General features: G+C 46.6%; 1 protein-coding gene across 2 annotated transcripts in view; it reads right to left on the bottom strand.

Annotated features, from left to right (window-relative positions):
- Positions 1 to 3,153: 3,153 nt before the first annotated feature.
- The window catches only part of LOC116431686 (homeobox protein Nkx-2.4), a 47,229-nt gene continuing 28,578 nt past the window's right edge, over positions 3,154 to 21,804 (bottom strand). The window contains exons 3-5 of one of the 2 annotated variants that reach the window (XR_004235988.2): positions 18,207 to 18,293; positions 6,732 to 8,020; positions 3,154 to 6,655 (exon numbers count right to left, since the gene is read on the bottom strand). Coding sequence is in view for 1 of the 2 variants with exons in the window: in XM_031987468.2 (XP_031843328.1) it covers positions 7,679 to 8,020; positions 18,207 to 18,293 (429 nt within the window). In the remaining variant the exon portion in view is untranslated. Of the gene's footprint in view, positions 8,021 to 18,206; positions 18,294 to 21,804 lie in introns of both variants that reach the window. The other variant, XM_031987468.2, reaches the window with a different exon arrangement.

The raw sequence follows: 21,804 nt of genomic DNA, 5'->3' as shown, positions 1-21,804 counted from the left end.
GACCGATATATTTCAGTCTAGATATCTCGTTAATGGTACCGAAAATTCTTCAAGTGCCTGGAAATTGTTCAGAGGTTCAGGTTCTGGACGATTGGACTAATGATGAACTTGTAACACAGGATTCACCGATCAGTCCGGTTGTACCAAAATGGTCTTCATCTATGGTTGCTCTTTCCTTCTGGTCGCCGCACATTCCCTTCATTCCCGGAGACAATCACATGTATCGCTTTATGCATCTGCTTGTAAGCAGACGGGAGGGGTTGATTGAGGCTCCAGGGTCATGAATGACGAATGCCAGGTACACTCCCCCGACAACCCTTTGCAATGCATTTGAATCCCAGGGCAGCTTCCAAGGGAAGACCGCAGGAAGACGACATTAGCATCCCGCGACCAAGGACGACGACACCCTCGCGCCGCGTTCTCGCGTCTTAGATCGAAACAGCCCCATGTTTTCCAGCCGGCTCCGGTATATTCATGAACGGGGTCCTGGCAGTGGGGCGTTTCGCCTTCCTTTTCCTTCATGAATTTACAATCGACCGGAGGCATCGCCGTGTGGCGGGCCTGCGCGTGCCATTCCGCCGGGGAGAGAGGTTCGCGTGAGAGAAAACGAAACACGCTTGGAACCGATGCGGAAGTTTCAGGTGTTATAAACTGATCACCACCCTGTCTTGCTTATAACTATAACTTGAAACCGTCAATGAATTCTCAAAACGACCAAGGAAATGTAAGGTTCATGAAACTGGACTTTTTTGCGCCCTATGCAATTAAGCTTCTGCATCGATAACCCAAGTGCCTGTGTAGCACAGCTGGGCTTAGAAGTACCGAGGGTTAATATTCGTTTCATCGCTGTCGTCCTCGTTGCGACAAAAGAAGAATTGTACGCGACATGTAAACACGTTGACCGTGCTCGCGAACAGCGGGACTGAAGCTAAAGGTTGCTTTCAGACGGCAAGAACAATAGAGCAAAGTACACTCTTATAAAATAAATAAGAAGGGTAAATTGGGTTTCGAGTTACCTACTGAAGACTTATGATGAAATAAAGAGAAATAAGAAAACGGGGTACCAATTTATTGCAACAAGAGAGAGAGAGAGAGAGAGAGAGAGAGAGAGAGAGAGAGAGAGAGAGAGAGAGAGAGAGAGAGAGAGAGAGAGAGAGAGAGAGAGAGAGAGAGAGAGAGAGAGAGAGAGAGAGAGAGAGAGAGAGAGAGAGAGAGAGAGAGAGAGAGAGAGAGAGAGACAGACAGAGAGAGAGAGAGAGAGAGAGAGAGAGAGAGAGATCAAAGAAAAGAGGTAAAATTCCGTGGACAATGCGAATTGGGAATCGTCATGGAAACCGGCGACGGTTCCAGTAATCGTATCAAACGGCAGCAACAAATCCTCTGTCCATGTAATAAGGGTGTGAAGGGTGGCGGTAGACAGGAAGGGCGGCGGGCGGGAAGTAAAGAGAAAGAGAGAGTATCGTCGAGCCAGCGAGGGTGAACGGGGTGGAGCGGGTAGCTACGGTGCCACGTGCTGCTGTCACTGGCACAGATTATATTATATAGGAATGGCAGCGAATAGGTGTAGATATAAGCGTCGAGCGGCAGTTAATAAATATGATAATGGCGGGCGAGCCGAGAGAAAGAGAAGGGTGTGTGGGGTGCTATATGGGATACCAGTGTATAAGAGTGACCACCAGAAGCGGAGGCCTGTCACCGTCAGGACATCTCGTATGTCATGCGACGTACGCACACACTAGCGGACAGACGGTTGCGCTCGCGAGTGCGGCCGCTCGACACGCGCCAACGTAGACCAGCATGAAACTCGTGCGAGTATTTTTCCTTTCTCGACTTTTACCTGCACTCGACTTACATCCACGGATTTTAAACTCGGAGGATTGTAGGTGATCGCAGTCTTTCGTTGACTTAGAGGATCGTTCAGGGAATTGAAAAAAGAATTGAGAGATATTGGAAAGGAAAGGCTCTTAATTATAAACGTAGAGGGATTGAAACAAGTCAAGTTCAAAACGATGACCCGGAGGAACCTATATTCGAAGATAAGTAGAATCCAGAAGGACCTAGGTCCAAAGCAAATCGTCCAGAACGATCTACAAAGTTGTATTTAAGTTCAAGAGAATGAGAATTTGGAAGAGTCTATATGTGAAATTAGATTCACTAGATTTTAGACGAGTTTCAGTAGCGGAGCACAACAAATTTCCCAACGGCTGGAGCAAGAGACCCCAAGAGGATCGCCAAGCGAAAAGGCACAACTTCGTCTCTATTTAATTAATCTCGTTTCCGCGCGGAAGTCTGCAACGCGATTTTCCGTTGCCGATGATCCTCGACTCGAATTGCGATCTTTCCCCGTGACTCGTGCCGGTCGTACCTGCGCCCGCTTCCAGGAGCAATTAGTCACGCTGCTCTTGATAAATCGTTGGAATCCTGACCTCCCCTTCGACGAGGGCAGGAGGGGGTTTAAGTCCCAGGGCTCCGGACCCTCCGCAAATATCCAATAAACAGGCCGAGTCACTGGCTGGTGGCTTCGTCCTTTACCTGCGCGCTGGAGCGGCATTAACCTTCACCTATCGAGGAGATCGGCTTACCTTAATAATCGTAGGTGCAGCTAAGGGGGTTAGGACGTTACAGGGCCAGGAACACGCGGCGCAGATCAGAGCGCGAGGGTGTTTCCATGGTGCTCCGCGGAGGATCGTTCGTCACGCATGAAAAACCCGGCAGTCGGAGATGTAATGAAACATTCTTAACCTCTTCGGAAAGGTGTATCCTATTTTCGATTGTGAACGATGAGTGGACTCGGGGACAGTGAATTCGGAACTCGTCTGGTCGATGTCCAACCTTTCTACTGTTGGGCTCCGCGATCTTTCTTTTGGCGAATGATACGGTCAAATGTGATCCTTTTGGAGATTTTTCAGCATGCAGATCAACTAGAGAGATCTTGAGATAACAGAATCACGAGTGCAAAATTTAGGTTTCGATAGGTTGTCTTTTGTAATTTTTCTAACTATAATTGGAATCTTCAAATCTAAGTATTCGATATTATCTTTATTTCAATGGTAGTAACCATCTACGAACAAAGGTTGAAGGAACACCTTTAAGGACAAGGACAAAGGTTCGAAAGCAACACGAAAGAATCGGACGAAAATAAAACCATCAACATCGACTCCTTCGAATAAGTATCGTTTTATTAATATCTCTGTCGTTATTTACAAAACTTTGTAATAATCTCTAAATTTCTTCACCGTCACACGCTACTCGCTATTCGTCAATCAATTATACCTTGACGCTCGTATATCGTGTAAACCTGTGTCTGTCGTGTGTATATCGTGTAATGTGTATCTGTACGCTGGCGCGCGCACGGGCGCGTGTTACGTGTGCTCGTACGTGTAATCAGATGCGTTACATTAATGTCGATAATGCTCGAGTTTCGTTCCTCTTCGCTAAATCGTTTACAGTAGAACGGGAACACCCGGTTGCTCCGGCGGGTGGCAGGCATCGCGAGCGAGGAAAGAAGAGGATCCTCTTTGAACAGCGCGTTTCTTTCGTTCGTCCGTCTTTATCCTGACTTGCGCGCGCTCGCTCGCTCGCCCCGTCCCCTTTCCCGCGTCGAGCAACCCCTTATTTCCCTGTTCGGGCTTGAAACGTCTAAAGACCGCCGTGTACACATTATTCTTATTTACACCATCGGGATTCACGGCTGTGACCTCGTTATCGCCGCGCCAGGGAGATACGCGAGCCTTTTTCCCTCGGTTCTCCGACCGAGCCCTCCACCCCTGCCACTACCTCGGCCCCGCCGTGCACAGCCCCGTTCCGTGGAGTCGGGGGGCAGAGAAGAAGAGAGAAGAGGATCGATTCCGTTCTCTCGCGCGCGTCACAATTTCGAGCGAAACGTCCGCGATATGTACACCAGCCGCGCTCACCACCGCGCCCTCAACCCCTCAGTGCTATGTACACACGCGTGTCGCGGCGACAGCTTGAAACGCGCGCCCGCGACACGATTTCCGCGAGAGGATTCTATGGAACGAGCCAGTTCCGACGCCCGATTAATCTGTTTCGACTGTTCCTCCTCGCGAGCCACCCCCTTGGCCCTCCGCAGGTTTTTTGCACCGCGTCGCCGTCGTCGTCGTCGTCGACCGCCTCGCTATACTCCCCTTTCCCGTTCTCCAACCGAGAATTGCGCGCCGGAGGGGATGGAACACAACTCCCGCCGGCTCGTCGCTGTGTTGCCTCTCTCCCTCCCGTCGACGGCTGATTCGACGATTCGTTTCTTTCCCTTTTCTCTTTCTCCTTTCGAACGCGGATCCCGTGGCCCAGATAGAATCTGGTTCGGCTCCGTTGTTCCTCGCGGATTCTTCTTTCTTTTTTTGGCACGTCCCCTCTCCCCGTGGAGCCTCGAGTATTGAAATTGGTCGCGGGTTTTTGGTCGTGTTTCGCTCTCTTGTCGTTGGAATTTCTGCTCAACCCTTATGCTGCTCGAATTATTTTTCTAGTGCATTCTCGGAGGAAGATGTGGGGTTTCGGAGGGATAAAACATACGGGGCTCGAGTTAGTGAACGTATTCCAACGGATTACGAGTTCAAGTCGAGCCCAGTTGCGCAGCGGAAGGGTTGAACCTAGGTTGCCGATAATCGTGGCAGTTTTGCTTAACGTTGCCGAAGATTTCGCCACGTGTTTCGGCTCGTGGTGAAATGGATCGAACGTAATGATGCGTTGGATCTCTTGCGGAGATCGTTGTGTCTCGGTGAAATAAGTTTTGGTGTGTGACATTGGAAATATTTATTGCTTCCCTCGAATTTGAATGTTCCCAGGTGCAAGATCGTTTGAGGAAACTAATGTTCGACTTAATTTATGTCCTTAAATTTACGTTTCCCGTGTATCTGATTTGGTATTAAATTAACAAGTTGGGGGGACAGTTGAAACAGATAATTTGTACAACTTGATTGAATAACCTGCATGATAAATGAGTCGCTAAGTAAATTGAAGGGATAGCAATAGATATTTCCAGTATCGTAGAAAATGAACATTATAGGCTGCGTGATCGTTGAGAACATTTTCCGTGGGTTTTCGACAAGGTTTTCAGTCAATTGCCGATGTGCATGAAGAATCGGAGAAGTAGACTCGAAGAGTAACGTAGACACTGGCTGCCTATATCGATTTATGCAACGGAATAATTAATGCGCCGTCTGGCCTGTCGCGCAATAAGGAAACCTGGACGTTCATCGCTATCGTCGGCCGAGAACCGGATCCGATATGAACATTCGCCTCGCTGAATATTTAAGAAATTGATTAGATCGAATATCTCGCGTCTACTCTCGGAACTGTTCGGTGTCTATCGACTCGTCGATAGATTATGGTTATGTGTAATTTGCTAAATAGCGTAACGTGGACTGTTTGTTCCTCCGATTCTCATGCATCTGAACAATCACCGAATCCTCTCGGTAACAACTGTTTTCGATCGTTTCCCGTTGATCTTACAAAATATTGCGGTCTATCAGGTATCAAACGCGAGGAGAATTCTTCTTCGAATTCGTATAATCTATAATGGGTATGCATTCAAAATGGCCGACGCCGCACTTCGCCGTTTCCACAAATTGAATATCTTCCCTTTGAGTCTCGGTGGCCGATGCCGGTAACAAGTTGGAGGCTGGCTTAAGAGTGTCTCAATTTTCTTAGAAGAACTAGGAAACCCAAGAAATTCATATATAGATGACGAGAATGAAAAAAATAACATTTATTAAATGATCTGCATCTAGACGTCGCCGTTTCGGAAGAAGACTTCTACGTAATCAGATTTTAATGAAATAATAAAACAAAACTATTCTGATTACTTTTCGTGTGTTTCTTGGGTGCATCAGATATTTCTAAAATCAATGCCTATTGTTAATGTCACGTTTGTTCCTTATTATCTCTTAAACTCCTATCAGATGTATTACGCAAATTACACATTAATTTTAATATCCTCCTGTTTCATTTTAAAATTTCCTAGGAAACCAATTAATTAATAAATCTTTTCTCAAAAGAAAGAATCCTCGAGAGAGAATCGAGCTCAGGACTTTTTAAATGAATTGTCCGTTTATTTCCCGCCCGGATCGGGCAAAGTAAGCCTCCAACGAGTTCGCGGCCGCTCGTTCACGCGAAACCCGACTCCTTTTCACTGTGTAGCGACCAAGCCTGCATGGAACGCGGCACTGCGCAACACTGTCGCGGCTCGCTCGTCTCCGATGACGGCGATCAAACGCCGGTGTACGGTTTCTCGCAATTGGAATCGGCGCACGTTTCGAGTGGTCCCGGACAGGATTGTTCGTGAAACAGTCCGCGACCCTCATTTTCACGCTCCGCGTTGTCCTCGAACGATCGGAGACCCTAATTCGCCGCGTCCCGCTTTTTGCTCCAAAATTTTACCTGTGAAACGTCGCAAGACGTTCACGTGACTTCGATGAAAATTATTATAAAAGAATTTGATTTTTCAGAGATTAACCCCTTTAAATCACGATTTCTCCTTAACAAGAGAGTGATTCAGATTTTCTAAGGGAAAAGGAAAACACGATTCACCGACTCTAAAGATTGAATATTCGTAAGCAAAAATCTCACGTTCCGTTTCTATCTTCGCTGAAGCTACCGAACACCAACGGTGCAATAGTTAAAAGAATCATCCGTTCATCTAAAATCATACAACAAGAATAAATAAAGTCGATCAATCATTTTTCCAAGAACCATCTTCTAACTTCGATAATTACATATTTCTCTGATCCTCCCGAGGTCACTCGAATCAAGGTTCCCGATCGCTTCGTTCACGATCTCCAGTCTTCCTTTCGTTCGCCGGCGGACGACGGCGAACAGACAACGGTCCAGCAGTTGAAGGTGTCTCCCACGCGGACTCCTTGTTCGAGGTACACGCGATCGATCGGCGCCAGGACGAATCAGAAGCCGGCACGAGCTCCTGCCTGGCGACCGCGACGAGAACGAATCGCGCGTTGATCGCGAGCTCGTGATCCAAACATCTTCGAACAGCCTCGAACATTACCCACGCGAAGTTCGTCACGTTCCCCGAACCCAAAAAGTCCCTGGGTGTAGGGGAACTTGTATCGTTTCCATCCTCCAGGACCGACCAAACGGGAACGATGTGTATAAGTACTTCGGTACCATCGTCGTTCAACGTCCCAATGTTCCGGACACTTCCGCGGCACTCGAGAACCACCTCTGCTTCTCCTTCCGTGTTCAAACCACCCGAAGGCATCGCTAGCGACTGGGAAATCACGTTTATTTGAGGAGAATATGAAGCAGCAGAAGGCTCGAACGCTTCACTGGTTAACCGTCCCGTGGTCGTCGCGTCCCACATAGTCCCTGAAAATCGTCACTTGATCGACAGTCTGTTTGACGCAGGACACTGCGCCTTTGTCCAAAGATGTCCCTGCCCTGATGCCCCTGGTAACTACAATTCCAACACTCCGTCTGAGAAATATTCGCCGAACGTGTCTTCTGAAGAAAGTCGTCCTAGAGGTGTCCTCGCGGGGAACATAGCTGCCGCCCGCTGCACCCGCGAACCCGACGGTCGGTTGGTTCCGTGGAAATTGACATCACACGGGGACAGGCGCGCGCGCCGTCTCTACGGGCTGTCCTCGATCGGGTACCAGGCAGCTGGACCTGCGGCCGATGGGTTCGCCACCGCCGCGGATGGCATGTACTACCAAGCCCGACTCTGGAACGGCAGGTACCCTCCGCATTGCGGCTGCTGTTGCTGCTGCATGCTCTGCTGTGCACCGGTCCTCGTGTACGAGCAATGCTGCAGGCTCTGGCTAGAGGACATCACGTGGCTCACGCCTACCACCGAGTGATGCGAGACCGAGGAGGCCGCGTGATGGGAACCGTGCGGGCTCGAGGCGGCCGTCAGGTGCGGGGCCGGGCTGGCCAGGGCCGCGCTGGGCCCGCCGCGGCTGCCCTCGTTGCCGCCGCCGCCGCCGCTGCCGCAAGGCTTGCCGTCCTTCACCAGCACCGGGACCGCCACCCGTCTCGGCGAACTCGCACTCTGAAACAAAAGAATCGATTCGAGGATTAATCTTTGTGATTTTGGGGGTAGCTTTTGGTACCGACCACTTGGGTACACTGTGAAACAAAATATTGAGTCGTTCATTGAAATTATGATGATAATATTAAGGTTCTCAGAATGTCACTGAGAATAAATCAACAAATTTGTCTCTTAACACACCTATACACACTACACGAGAATTCTAAACTCTAAACAATGTAATTGGAAGCTCGGTCCAAATATTCTAAATTGATCGATGATTATCCTTCTACACCGGAGAAGCGACGACTCGATACAGCAGAACCATAAAGTCTCTCGAAGAATGTCGTCTACGTCTCACCAGGGAATGTAGAATACTAAAAACTTTCCACTGCGAAGGGTGAGTACAAGAAGGAATACACCGGTCTCAAAAACCATCCCCGTGAAACGCTCTCAGCGTCACCCAGCGAAACCACCGTAGCGTTGACCCGCAAGATTCCCGGGCCAGTCCTGTCCAGCCATATGCAAACGACATCGTGTCCTCCGTATGTGCACGCGTTGCGCCGCGGTGAAACCGGTCAGCGAAGACGTGGGACGCGGGGGGGACGGTTTCATCGGGGGAGGAGGCTTCTGTGTTCCGAGCAAACACGCGGGCACGGTGATGGGCACAGGTACTTAACCCGCGCGATACCTCGTGATCGAGCGTACGGTTGTCTCCGACTCGGTCCCCCCCTCGTCTCTACGTTCTCCGTGCCCGTCGGAGTCTCTCATTACGAATAAACAGTGCCGGCTACCGTGGACCGGGTTCCGGTGCTCTGTCGGCCGCGTCAACATCGAGCCGCGCCGCGTCCACCCTCCTCGTTCCCGGCTCGCGAGTCTCGTTTTCCTTGCCGAGAGATTCGGTACGAGGCGAGCCGGGACCCCACGGCATGCCAAACAGAAGCCGAGGCGAGCCGGCCGAGTACCTGCCGGGACGACCACTCAGCTGTATCAACATTCGGTACACGACATTCCTCTTCGATCTCCGCGGCAGCGACGGCTTTAATAATATAATCGCGCTTGGGAATAACGCCTCGGTGCCGCTACGCGATCGCTCCGACTTTCTAATTCCACGACGCGTCGGTCATCGAGCGTGGGATGGACGAGAAAAGAGGAAGACTCCGCGACGATGAAGAGGAACGGCTGGTTCATGCGTGCTTCGGGGCATGAACGAGACGTTGGGAATAATGAAGTTAGAGCTGGGAAGATGGAGGATGCGATGAAGAGGGATTGGCGAGAGAGGAAGAATATAGAATATCGAATTGTAATGATAAAGACGGAGCTGGGAAGTAAGGTTGACAGCAAGGAAGACTCGCGAAGTACAGGAGCAATGTTAGAAAGGCAGATGGTGAAGAGTGTGTCGTGGTATTGATCGGTAGAGTATGTAGGATATAAGGGAGGTTTAGGAGACAGTAGATTCAGGTTGCTAAAAGGAGAATCAGATGGAAGAGAAGTATATTAGTAGGCAATATGTCGGACCAAGAAGGAATCTTCAGATCTTGAAGATTATATTGAAGACAAGAAACGATCAAGAATAATTGACGTAGATTAAATGAGTCTAGGGTGAAGAAAATTGCAGGATGCAGTCTATGTGAAGTAGAATCAGATACAAGACAAGAGTGAGATGTTGGCAAGTGGATTGCAAGATGTTGATACTTCGGACCGAATGTACTTTATCCAGCATCTATAACCTATTGCTCTTAACGTTAGAACTACCAAGTATAAATTGATCCATTCCTGAATTTCATTTTTCCAATTATTAAACAAATGAGAGATGCTTCTCTGAGACGTTACTAGACAAATTGATTTAGTAACACGTAAACTGAATCATGAGTCAATCGAAATCTGAATAGTTACAGTCTTACAATTCCTCTAGAAATATTTCAAAAAATCACATTCACTGCTCCGTAGTTCTAGTGTTAACTATTATCAAGGATAAGTAATGCTGCAAAGAGTAGCTTGCTGAAATTAAGCCACTCTGCAACCTTACTCTTCGCCATTGCTATACCGTTATCCGCTATTTATCCTTTATCTCGACTCTCGTCTCGAATCGGTCGCGATTCTTTCCTGGTTCCTCGAAGAAGCATGTCTCCGGTTTTCGCGACCGGTGGACGAAAAAGTCGACAAGCAGGGGCGGTGCTGCGGCAGCGAACATAAGTGCAGGGCATGCCGTGCACTTCACGCTGACAAAGTGACGATTACGCTAAACGCATGACGGTCGGCGCGCGCGTCACGCGTCACGCCACTTTAGCCACTTCAGAGCCGCGCGTTAAGCGATTTCCGGCGAAAATGGCCGTGCTCAGGAACGGAGTAGTACGTGTTTATGAGCGGGCCGACCACCGACGCGTAATGAGGCTCAATGCCTGCCCGTGATTGGATTCTCGGGAAACACGTTAGCCCCGTCGCTTTTTCCCCCTCGGTCGGGGCTCATTATGCCGCCATATTTTTCCTTGGAAGAGAACATTGTTGAATAGACGGACGGCCGGGCTTTTGGGTCGAGGACTCGGCCCCGATCGAAGTTCTTTTTTTTTCTCGCTCCTTTCTTCCCCGGTTCCAATCGTTTTTCTCTTCCTCGAAAACGCTGGAACCCGTTTTGGGAAAATTCGGGTAAACGATCCGCACCCGGGTTCAACCGGTTCAAAACTTCAAGCTCTTTCCGGTAACGAATCATGCACATTTCTGGTTGCGCTTAGCGCTTTAAATAATTAGGAAATGGAGGAAATAAGAAAATAATGTGATGAAAATATTTTAAAAAATTTTGAATGACAGCTGGAATCGTTAAAAGAAAAAGTCATATCTTATGAAAATTCTAAGATGGCATTACGAATGGAAGACACTTTACAGCAAACCTTTGAATCTCGCTCTCTGTCCATAATCTTAATTCCAAATCTTAGATATCACTCTAAAGGAAGAAGTCTACAAAAACAGATCGGACAGCGGCGACGATCAGCGGTCCGATTTGCTTTCCTTAGGACTCGCGCGAGTCGTTCGCCGATTATCGAAAGCCGGGAAGAAAGACAGAGGGAAAGAAAGGGGGAAAAGATAAAGCTCGCGGGGGCCACCTAATGTAATTACACTCGGCGGTGAAAACATCGGTTATTAGATTGAAAAAAACCCACTTCCTCGTTTACCGTAGCCCATTGAATTCCATTCGTCGCGGAAACGAGAGGTCCCGGCAGAAATCTTTTAAATATCTCCTCTCTCCCGCTCGGTCTTTGTTCGGCCCCCGAGGCACTCCGCAAAGAAAACGAGACGTCGCCCGGGGGCCGTGGGCCGCGGCGACGGTCGTGGCTGCAGCCGGAAGGCCAGCTTTTTAGTTAATTACATCAATCTCGGGCCGGCTTGCACCGGCGACGAGTGTTTTTTTTTCTCTTTCTTCCCTTCTTTTTTCCTTCTTTTTTTTCCGCGGGAGACGATGCAACTGCGCGGAAACCCGTCGCCCGGCATTTAGATATATCCGATCCGCGAGCGAGCGAGCGAGCAAGCCTCAAGTACAATTTATTTTTCGCGAGCGAGCCCGCGCGATATATTAAAGGAATTAAATGCGCGGCACACCGGCCTCGAATAGTGGATCGGAAGAAATTCGCCGACGAAAGCTGTCTGCCACTTGAACCCGTCTCCCGAACGTTCTTTTGCCTCGGGTAATGCGGGTCGGTATAATTATTCGCCGCCGCGCCAATCGAGTAATCCCCGGTGACTTTTGTGCCCGAACCTCGGCCGCTCCCTCCGCGACGCATGATATTTTCGTCCTTGGCTCGCAGAGTCGACGAGAATCATATTTTTGAGAAGCGAAAGAAACCGGGGGTGGTTTTAGAATTCAACCGTGGAATACTCGGTTTGTCTGTGCATTCGAAATATTATTGTAGGAACATGAAGTAACAATTTCTGTGTACTAATTATTAAATTCGAAGCTTTCCTTGACGAAACGAGCGAGAATGGAGAAAAGTTAGACGAAGAAAATGATCATCTCGATTATTAGGTTAATATGTAGATACTTTAGAATCTCTTAGCATAGCGCACTGAAATATAATTTCGTGGTTGGTCGTTCAGTCACGACGGATTTCTGAATACGTATTTCGATTTGACTGACATCGTGAGTCGCATCCACGAACTTCCTATTACCACGTTCACCGCCACTGGAATTTACAGCGTTTCGTATAACATTACTTATCGCATCATAACAAAGGTAAATACTATTAGAATTAGTTATTAATGGTATCATAATTCTTATGTTATACTATTACTCAGTTGCTCATGTTACAAAACGTTTCAATTCAACATGAGTATTCTCCTCGTAATTATTTCCAAATAATTCGGACACTCCAGTCATCGGTGACAACGGTGGTGATTAACGTCGTAACGAAAATTCCAAGAACGACCAACATTCAACGGTCTTCGATTAAAAAAATAAACGTAAGGGTTGGACGCCGCATAACGATCAACTTTGGAATTCTTTTGTTGGGGAGGGACAAGCGAAATACACCGCACAGTGGTAAACCCAAAGTCGCTTGTCTGCCGTATCGCTGCCGCGCGCGCGACACTTTTCGAGGCCTCTTGAACTTCCAAGATGGTGGCCACGGGTTGGACGCGCACGGGCCGATTCGCACTGGCGAAAGACAATGTCGCGGTCACGAAGCCTCTGAAAAGCTGGCGGCCAGAGGGTGGCATGGGGGTGGTTTTATTCGAAGGATCGACGTCTAACTTCTCGAGAGGGATGTGGAGGGGGACGGGTTAATCGATATCAATACGAGTATCGGTAACCCGGATTCCCGTCCAGGTGTTGTGCCTGACTGTACCCACGGCAAGATGGCGACCGGTCCTCGAGAGCACCCGTTTCCGCGCTCCCCTGCAGGATACCGCCCTCCTTCTGCCTCATCTCTCTCTCTCTCTCTCTCTCTCTCTCTCTCTCTCTCTCTCTCCCTTTCTCTCTCCCTCTCTCTCTCTTGCTCTCACCGTGTCTCCTTCTCGCCAGTTCACCCTACCAGCCTCCTTCCGTCTCCGTCCTTTTCCCGCGTTCGCTCGCTCGCCCGCTCGCTCGCGCCACCACTTGAAATTTTTTACCGCCGCGAGGGGAGGAAATGGAATAAAACGAAAGAACGGGGGAAAGAGGGAAAGAAGGGAGAAAAAAAATCGGAACTCCGGCTGCGAACCCGTCGCCGACGTCGACGACGCGGTCGGCTGCGCCGTCGCTCGGTCGTTCGGGATTTCGCGCTCGGCGGACGATTAATTACCGCTAAACTGTTAAAGGCGGCCGGAGGAATGGCGGGAGAAATTTGGCTGTGGCTGCGGTTATCGCGTTTTGGGGTGGTTGGGAAATGTGGTTGCTGAAGTGAGCGGACTACTATTTTTTGGTTGCTCAATATGGTTTTGAAGTAGATGTAGTTCTTTGGGTTATGATATAGTTCTCTAGGTGATATGTAGCACTTTAGAGGATAAGTACTATAATACTCTTGACTTAGTAAGACGATACTACTATAGTTTCATAGGTGGTAAGGTAATTCTCAGGACTATGCCATAGTCTCTAAGGTGGTGCTCTAATTCTCAAAACAGTGCTATAGTTTCTAAGGGGATACTGTAGTACCCAATACAGTCCCATAGTTCCCAAGATAACAACTATAATTCTCAAGGCGTCACTGCTCTCGAAATAACACTGTAGGTCCTAACATGATATCCTAATTTCCCAAGATGATACTGCACTTTTAAGGCGATACTGCAATCCTAAAAACGTCTCTTCTCAATTTTCCATTCAAAACTACATCCAATTTCTGCGTTCACGACACCCAACAAGCTTCCTCGTGAAGACCCTAACAAGCGATTCAGTTTACGTCGACAATAAAAACCGTACGGAATCCCGAATTTACCGCGTGGCTCCCGTTCCGAAGGACCTGTCACATTGTACCATTGTATCCTGCGACGTTCTGCGAAAGGAAGAGAGAAAGAAGATCCTGCCACGCCCGCGATCGCTCGATTCCTCTGTTGCGGTGCGTGCACGCGAGCCACGCGAATTACACGTATCGGCGAGCCGGATCGAGATAATGGGGACTGGGTAGTGGTAGTCCTGCCACGGGGAGGAACGGTAAACAAGCCACGGAATTGAAATCGAGACCGTGGGAGGAAGGAGGACAGTGATCTCGTTTCTAAAGGAAGACAGAGAAGGGAGACGAAGGAAGAATAGGCAGAGAGACGGGGACAGGGAGCGAGAGAAAGAGAGGGAAGAGAGAGAGGTTGAATAGGAGTCCAGCAGGGGCCACGAAAAACTAACGAGTAAATTATGGGGCGGCTGCTCGTCCTGGCGTGGACGAATCGAGGGGCGAGGACGGTTTACAGATCGGGCCACCGGATAACTTTCAGCACCATTAATGTTCTATGGGTGTTTACGAGCCGCCGCCACGCCGCTCTTGCCTCCGTCGACAATGCGGGACGAGATTCCCCGAGATGATCGATCGCGATCCTGCGAGAGCTACTCCTCCGACATGGGGAAGGACAGTGTATCGTTCGAGCCATTCACGTATGATGAACTTGCAATTAAAATTGGAGCGATTTTTGTTTACTCTCAGCGCAGTTTCGTTATTCTCTTTTTAGCTTCATTGATGAATGCATTGATAACGATTTTCTTGTTAACCCTCTATAGGCCTGTGTCACTTTGAAGTCACACGTCAATATGCTGGGATAAATTAACGTATTCAATTTTCTGCCGCAAAACGGTGAACGAGATTAAGTAATTAATCAGCTTAAACTTTTATACGGCGTAAACGTTCAACGTCATTGTAACTTCGAAGTTACAAAATATATTCGTTTTAATAAGATTATTAAGGCTATGGAATACACTGTTAATTTGTATTCGTAGGTTGATATTTATTAATTTCATACTGCATAAATTTTGCTATAGCCAAACTGATTGTTAAAAATTGTGAGTTAAGGTCACTTTCTTATTCTTCTTTATATTAGATTTCATCGATGAACATTTCTTCCACTTTATCGACTAATTTCCAAAATTAATCTATCACTTCTCCGCATAGAATTTCGTCCAAGGTCTCTGTTAAATAATTCACCCTGGGTCTCCTTTCAAATTGTTTGCGTCGATGGAAAACAGCGGGAGAAAGGAATTTGTCATGAGGTCTAATGCGTCGGCGAATTGAAAATCGTTCCAGCGTTCGAAAAACAGAGAAAGACGGCGAATGACTTGGATCAGCGAGCCGCGAAACCGGCTTCGCCAGGGAAAAACCGTGAAAAACGCGCGCGCCGGGCGTTTTCATCGAATTTCGATGGCACGCGCGGAAAAACGCGCTCCCCCGAGGGGAAGGAGGATCCGCTTATGCATCGGAAAATGCGACGGGATCCTAGTCGAGTGTCGCTCGTGTTTTTCGCGAAAAAATATTGCCAACCGGAGGAAAATGTAGAAAGAGGAAGCGAGAGACAAGCGAAAAATGTACACACGGGAGGAGAAAGAGAGAACGCGTGGAAGATCACTGGGAGAAAAGCGATAACGAAGTGGCCGGATTTCGAAAAAACATTTCCGAGAAGCATCGTGTACCGACGCGACGGACCAACGATCGTTTCTGCCGCGAGGAACCGACGTCCGAGCAAATAGTCGACAGATATTGATATGAGAATGATTCTTTCATTGAACGCTTCGTTTATTGTCGATAAATTCATTTATCTATCCGCGAATCGCTTTAGATAAAATCTATAATCGGCGTTTTTGATAACAGAATCCATATTCGACATTGTCTTCGATCCTATCATGTGCAGAAATTGAAGAGTGTATCTATGCTTACAATTTCTCTAACGAGTTACTGAAAAATTATTTCAAATGCTCTGGTTACTTTAAATGTACTAGATGGGCTGTAATTCTTCAGTTTTCTAATATTCCAAGTTAATTTTAATACACTTCGGGTATTTCTAATGTTAATTATTCAATAGTTCCAACTTTGAAGATCAATGTTAGTATTACATTAACACTCCAAGTTACTTTTAACACACTTCAGGTAGTTCTAATGTTAACTATACGATAGTTACAGCATTAAAATACAATTGTACTTTTACTTCAATGCTCCAAGTTATTCCCAATATCCTTCAGATAGTTTTAATACCCAAATACTCGCTAGTTCCAGCGTTAAATTCCAAATTTACCTACTAGCAGAGATGGAAACAGCGATCCGCCAGAAGCATAGTGGGATTTCCGTAGCGGCAGACGCGAATCGAGCGATTTGCCGCTAATGCATGCCGAGAGACGTCCGTGATCCCGCATACTGTTGCCGCGTTCCGTAATATTATTCAGAGAGAGAGAAAAGAGAGGGCTTGGGGAGAGAATCGGCGTGTATCGGGACGATCGTCGGTCCTCTGACGTCTCTTTTGAATGTTATTCTTCCAGAAGGAGAGGGAAGAGAGGCCGCGCCGGCTGGAGGCTGGATGAGCGATTCGTATTCGCCAGTGCGTGGCGACGAGATCGAGACAGGGCACGTTTCGAACTTGCAATTACGATATCTGCTACGGGGAATCTGGCGTGTCATTATTAGAATCGATGAAACGCGAGAGGAGAAAGGAAGAAAAGAGGAGAAAGGACGGGTGGGGGGACGGCGTTCCGGACTTCCATCGGGGGAACTCTGCAAAGTGAAACTTGACTCGATTTTTCCTTTCTCTTTATTCCTTTTCAACGAACCATCGGTTAAAATTCACTCGTGACTCTTTAATCAGACATTCAATCGTACACCATGGAAGCGTGTTAAGTCTGATATTAAAATTTAATGGCCGGCTTCCGCGAGATATCGAAGCGGACACGCGGTCTCGAAGACCCTCTCTTCATTGTGTCTCGGGGTTCCTTCGGATTTGTTAAAGACGTCACATCGCACCGATGGATCTCGTGAAAGACACGGTCCGATTGTCTGGAAGAATTCCGATTTTCGCGGCGAGTATAACACGACATTTCAAATTACTATGTATGTCACGTTTCTAAGCATTGGAATATTCTTCTTGGAACGTTAATATCAAGCGAAGTTTGTCTGTCAAATAGAATAAAATAATTTCAATAGTGATTGCTGATATTTCCACGATAGTCCTACGGTATTCTAGAAACTCAATTTCACGTTTAACCCTTTGCACTTCAGAAGTGTTTCACTGAAAATACTCAACAGTTCCTATCGAGACACAGACGACGTTTTCTGAAACTAACTTGACGAGAAACCGCACGTAGATTCAGGAAGAAAACTATTGCATTTCAGTATTTCACATATTAATGCATTATAGGAAGTTGAATATTTAGTATCAAAGTTTACAATTCTGCTGTGTCGAATCAATTGGCGACCGAGAGGCGCCTCTGGAGAGCAAAAGGTTAAAACGTTATCAGCCCGCACAACGTCTTGCTATCCGCTATTTATCGGTATCCCGGTTTTTGTGGACACTTTTCTGTGATATCCTCGTCTCTGATTTAACGAGGAACTCTTCCAGAAGATGAAAGAGAAACATTCAAAAAGGAAATGAAGAATATTCGAGATTCTCGCGCGGCAAACACTCGAGCGTTGAAGACGTTAAATGTTGACGAAACTCAAACAAAATTCCATGGATACAAGGAACAGGAGGAAAGGGCAAGATGAAATAACAAAATGCACAGGAGAAAAATAAGAAGAAGAGAAAATAGGAAGCGATACAGAAGCAGCTCGTCAGGTAATTACGTGTTTAACGCGGGCGCAGAGACCAGTTGTCCATGCACCGTTATCACCGGAAAAATTTTGGATGGAATAACGAAATGAATGCAGAATCGCTTCGAGCCGGTTGAGTGGCCCACTCGAAACGAAATACGATGTGGATGCAACGATCCGTGCGCCCGCGCGCGCGCGCGTGCATCCGTTCATCCCCCTCGCGCCATCCCCTATCACGAGCCTCGGAACATTTTTCATTTAAAAGCATTTCATTTCGAAACGCTCGATATTTTGTCGTGCGTGTCTCGTGCCTTTTCGAAATCCCCCGGAAAAATCCGATCTATCGGGCTCGCGTATATTATCGTGAAAGAGAGAAAGAGAGAAGAAGATCGGGGGATGAACGACAGAAGAATTTAATTGAAACTTCTCGTGCCGTTCGCGTTGTTACCGAATATCGTTGATCGTCTTTTTTTGTTTTCCTTTTTTTTACTCGTTTTCTACTCGATTTTCCGTTTGTTCTTGATAGTTACCTGATTCTGAGCGTTCTGTTCCGCCATTGCCTTCTCCTTCGCCTGCCTCTTGCACTTGTATCGGTGATTTTGAAACCATATCTTCACCTGCAATCAAAACACACTCTGCTTAGAGATTCAACGATTCAATTACAAATTTCTCTAGGTTTAATTAGACGAAGTATTTAATTTTCATATTTTTACCACGATCTTTCGCGTCGAAACTTAAACGATCTTTCTATTTTCGCTCATTAACTCGTTGACTGTCACTGTGGTCATCGATGACCGGAGGTTTCAAATTACAAGGTAACGATTGTAACTTATAAAATAATCAGTATCGAATAAAAATGTAGCGTAGATAACTAGATCATATTATAACGTAAGAATTGTCTCTCTTTATGTTTGCACGAGACAAGTCAGTGATACACGAAACTCTGCTGCTTTTCATGACAGTCAACATGTCGTTCATGTTTCTCTATACTAAAATCTTATCATTTCTCTTTTCTATTATTACTTTTTACTGTTCTAATAGCTTTCCGATGTTTTCGTCGAACAATTTTATTTATTTATAATTCGAACTTATCAACGAAACCTGCGACACGAAACATCCGTTTAATTCAGCAATCGCGCAAATCGGAATGCTAAAACGCTCGTTAACATCGGTGATCCAGTTATCCAATCCTCGCTTTCCCGCGGGCGAGAGTGACGAGCAATTGTTTAAACAATAAATGGAATTCCATCGATCGAAATTTTAGCGGGATTTTCGACCCAGTGAAATTTCACCGGCCGTTCAGATTGAACGCTGCGCGGGGTCGTCCAATCGAATTTCTCTTCTCTCTCTCTCTCTCTCTCTCTCTTTCTCTCTCTCTCTCTCTCTCTCTCTCTCTCTCTCTCTCTCTCTCTCTCTCTCTCTCTCTCTCTCTCTCTCTCTCTCTCTCTCTCTCTCTCTCTCTCTCTCTCTCTCTCTCTCTCTCTCTCTCTCTCTCTCTCTCTCTCTCTCTCTCTCTCTCTCTCTCTCTCTCTCTCTCTCCCGCTCCCGCTCCCCGGCGTTTTCGTGCGCGCGAACTCTTGTCAGGTAGGAACTCAAATATTTTTCCAAGAGGGGCGAGAGCGCAAGCCTTTTGTCGCGTGTATACGTTTCGAGCAACCTGGAACTATCCAACGGGGCCCCTAAATCCATAATCCACAGTTATTATAAGTCTGTTATTTCTTCGAGAGGGATTTAACGCCTCGCTCAGTTCCGCTCGGACGCCGGTAGGTCGATTTTTCCTTTTTTTTTCCCTCTCTCGCTTGGGTCGAAGCGATTTTTTCCCCGGTGCCACCCTGTTGATTCTTCGCTCGCGCTTCGTATTTTTATTGGATCCTAACGCGATTGCTCGAATAGAATCTAGTTCGCAATTTTGAAAACAATTTTCGTGGTGATCTTTCTAATTGGAAGTCTCCTTTTGAATCAAACGTCGAAATACTAATCAAATAACTGAAGAATTATGAAACGAGTATCAATTCCTTTTCGTCTAATTTCAGTTCAGTAATCCATGATCTTGATACTTAACGTTTCTTGAAGTAACGAGATTACCCTGTCGCGGGAATAAAGCAATAAAAGGAAGAGCACTTAGCTTTCCTCTTTTTCGTTGGTAGAAAAAAAAGTGCGGTGTAATTCTTCTCGGGTGACAGCGCGAAAATTCCTTCGCGCGGAAGGTAACTAAAGGCTGGGAAACCGTTTCAAACGGTATTTCTTGAATTCCCGATTGGCGGTGTATTTGATTAATTTTGTCAAGAAAAACGTCAAATATTCCCAAGAACAAGCGACAAACGTTTGCGCCGGCGGACCGAGTGGGTTCTTGAGAAGAAATCCTCGGGGATCTGAGTGTAAGCAAAGGAGACCCAAGATCGTTGAAGAAAAACCCGCGAGTGTGTAACACTTTTGCAGCGTTACTTCGCGAGAATAAACGTCACGCGCTGAAGAATGGGTCACAAAGAGACCTGCCCGCTGAAGGTGCAGCACCGCGAACGCTTTTTGTAATCTAGAAATATTATATTCACCGCTTTGTAACGGGAGAAGTTAACCAGCGCTTTTGTTGTTAAAAAGGAGCCGCGTTGTAATCATTATTCTTAATGTCTTCTGTTCAAAGGACCCGCCAGCTAAATCGTAGATGAATTCTACGTTAAGCGATGGCGGAACGCGCTTTTTAGAATTAATAGATCGCCGGAGAAACATGACTCGAATTGTATCGATTAAAGATGAAAATGATCCTCTAATCTTATTTAACATTCAGATAAGAACCTATATCGAATCCTAGGTTAAAATTCACCGATTTTTTATTTAGATTAAATTGTGTTGTAATATTGTTTCTTTGAAGATTGATGGATTGAAAAGAATTCTTTTTAAAAATCTTTGGTAACGATAGTTGGATGATAAGATCATTTTTAAATAAATAAATGAATAATTTTAAAATAAAATAGGCCAGCCTGCAATGAAACTATAACAATTTGTTAAAAAAGTGGTTGAAAGTAGGTCATTTTATTGTAATTTGTAATTTTACCGCTGATTTCAGTTTGATGAAGCTTCGTTTTGTATTGAATCTTTACAAAACTCAAAAGTTCGATCGGTAAACGGTCGGGTCCCCTTTCTACAGGGTGGCAAAAAGGAAATCGCGGCGGCTCTGGGGAGGTCGGTAGGAAAAGCGACGCTCGGGACCGCTTTTACGGCAATTGAACGCGATTAGGGAAGCCGTCCGTAAGCACGGGATCGAGAGATCGTCATCTGCTTATGACAGGAGCGCGTCATAATCCGCATTGTGCGTAATACGGTGTTCACGGGGGCGCGAATCCTGATCGCGGCGCATTGTCGCCCGCCGCGGAAGACAATAGGCACACGGTTCTGTCCGATTTAGCGCATAACGCAAGCTTGCCAGTCGGGTTATCTTCTGCGTTTGCCAGCGTCACCGTTTCGAGTAGCTAATAACACTTGCCAACAGAGAAACAAAGTTCTTTCGATTCGAACGGCGTCTGTCTTCTTTAACCCTCCAACCTTGGGCGATTTAGCAACCACGTTCCACTTATTTTATCAATTTCAGTTGGCAACGTATTGAATCTTTGAACGATTGAAAGAAAAGCCTTTCAAGTAATATGTATTGTGTATTGCTAAAAAAACTGCTGAAATAGAAACAAGAAAGCAAGAACTTCGTGTGAAAATTGGAACATCTTTGAAAGTATATCAAGAATGCTTTCGGTGTCAAAACTTCTTTCTTTAATCTGCCGATAATTTCCTTACAACTCTCAAGATTAAAGAAACTCTACAATTAACTGACTCTAGAATCAACTGCTAACTAAACACGTCAAGATTATTTCAAGCTTCATTTCAAATGACAAAAACAAAGAGAACTGTTCTGTGAGAGAACAATAACACAGGAAGTCCTCAATCCTCACGGTTCCCAAAGGAACCGGAAGACGGTTAAAAAAGATGTGCCAGAAGATTCTTTCGCGGTTGGAACGAGGAAAGGAGGAGGCGATTGGCATTCGGTCGGCGGGTGCGAAGGGTGAAAAGAAATTTTTTGAGGGTGGCCGATCATCCCGCTAATATTCGAAAAATTAGACAGACGGTGGCGGCCACTTGAGG

This window comes from Nomia melanderi, chromosome 8 (assembly GCF_051020985.1).
Source record: "Nomia melanderi isolate GNS246 chromosome 8, iyNomMela1, whole genome shotgun sequence".
In the NCBI taxonomy this organism is placed as follows: Eukaryota; Metazoa; Arthropoda; class Insecta; order Hymenoptera; family Halictidae; genus Nomia; species Nomia melanderi.
The sequence above is the reverse complement of the archived record's forward strand: the minus strand, read 5'-3'. Positions and strand labels throughout refer to the sequence as shown.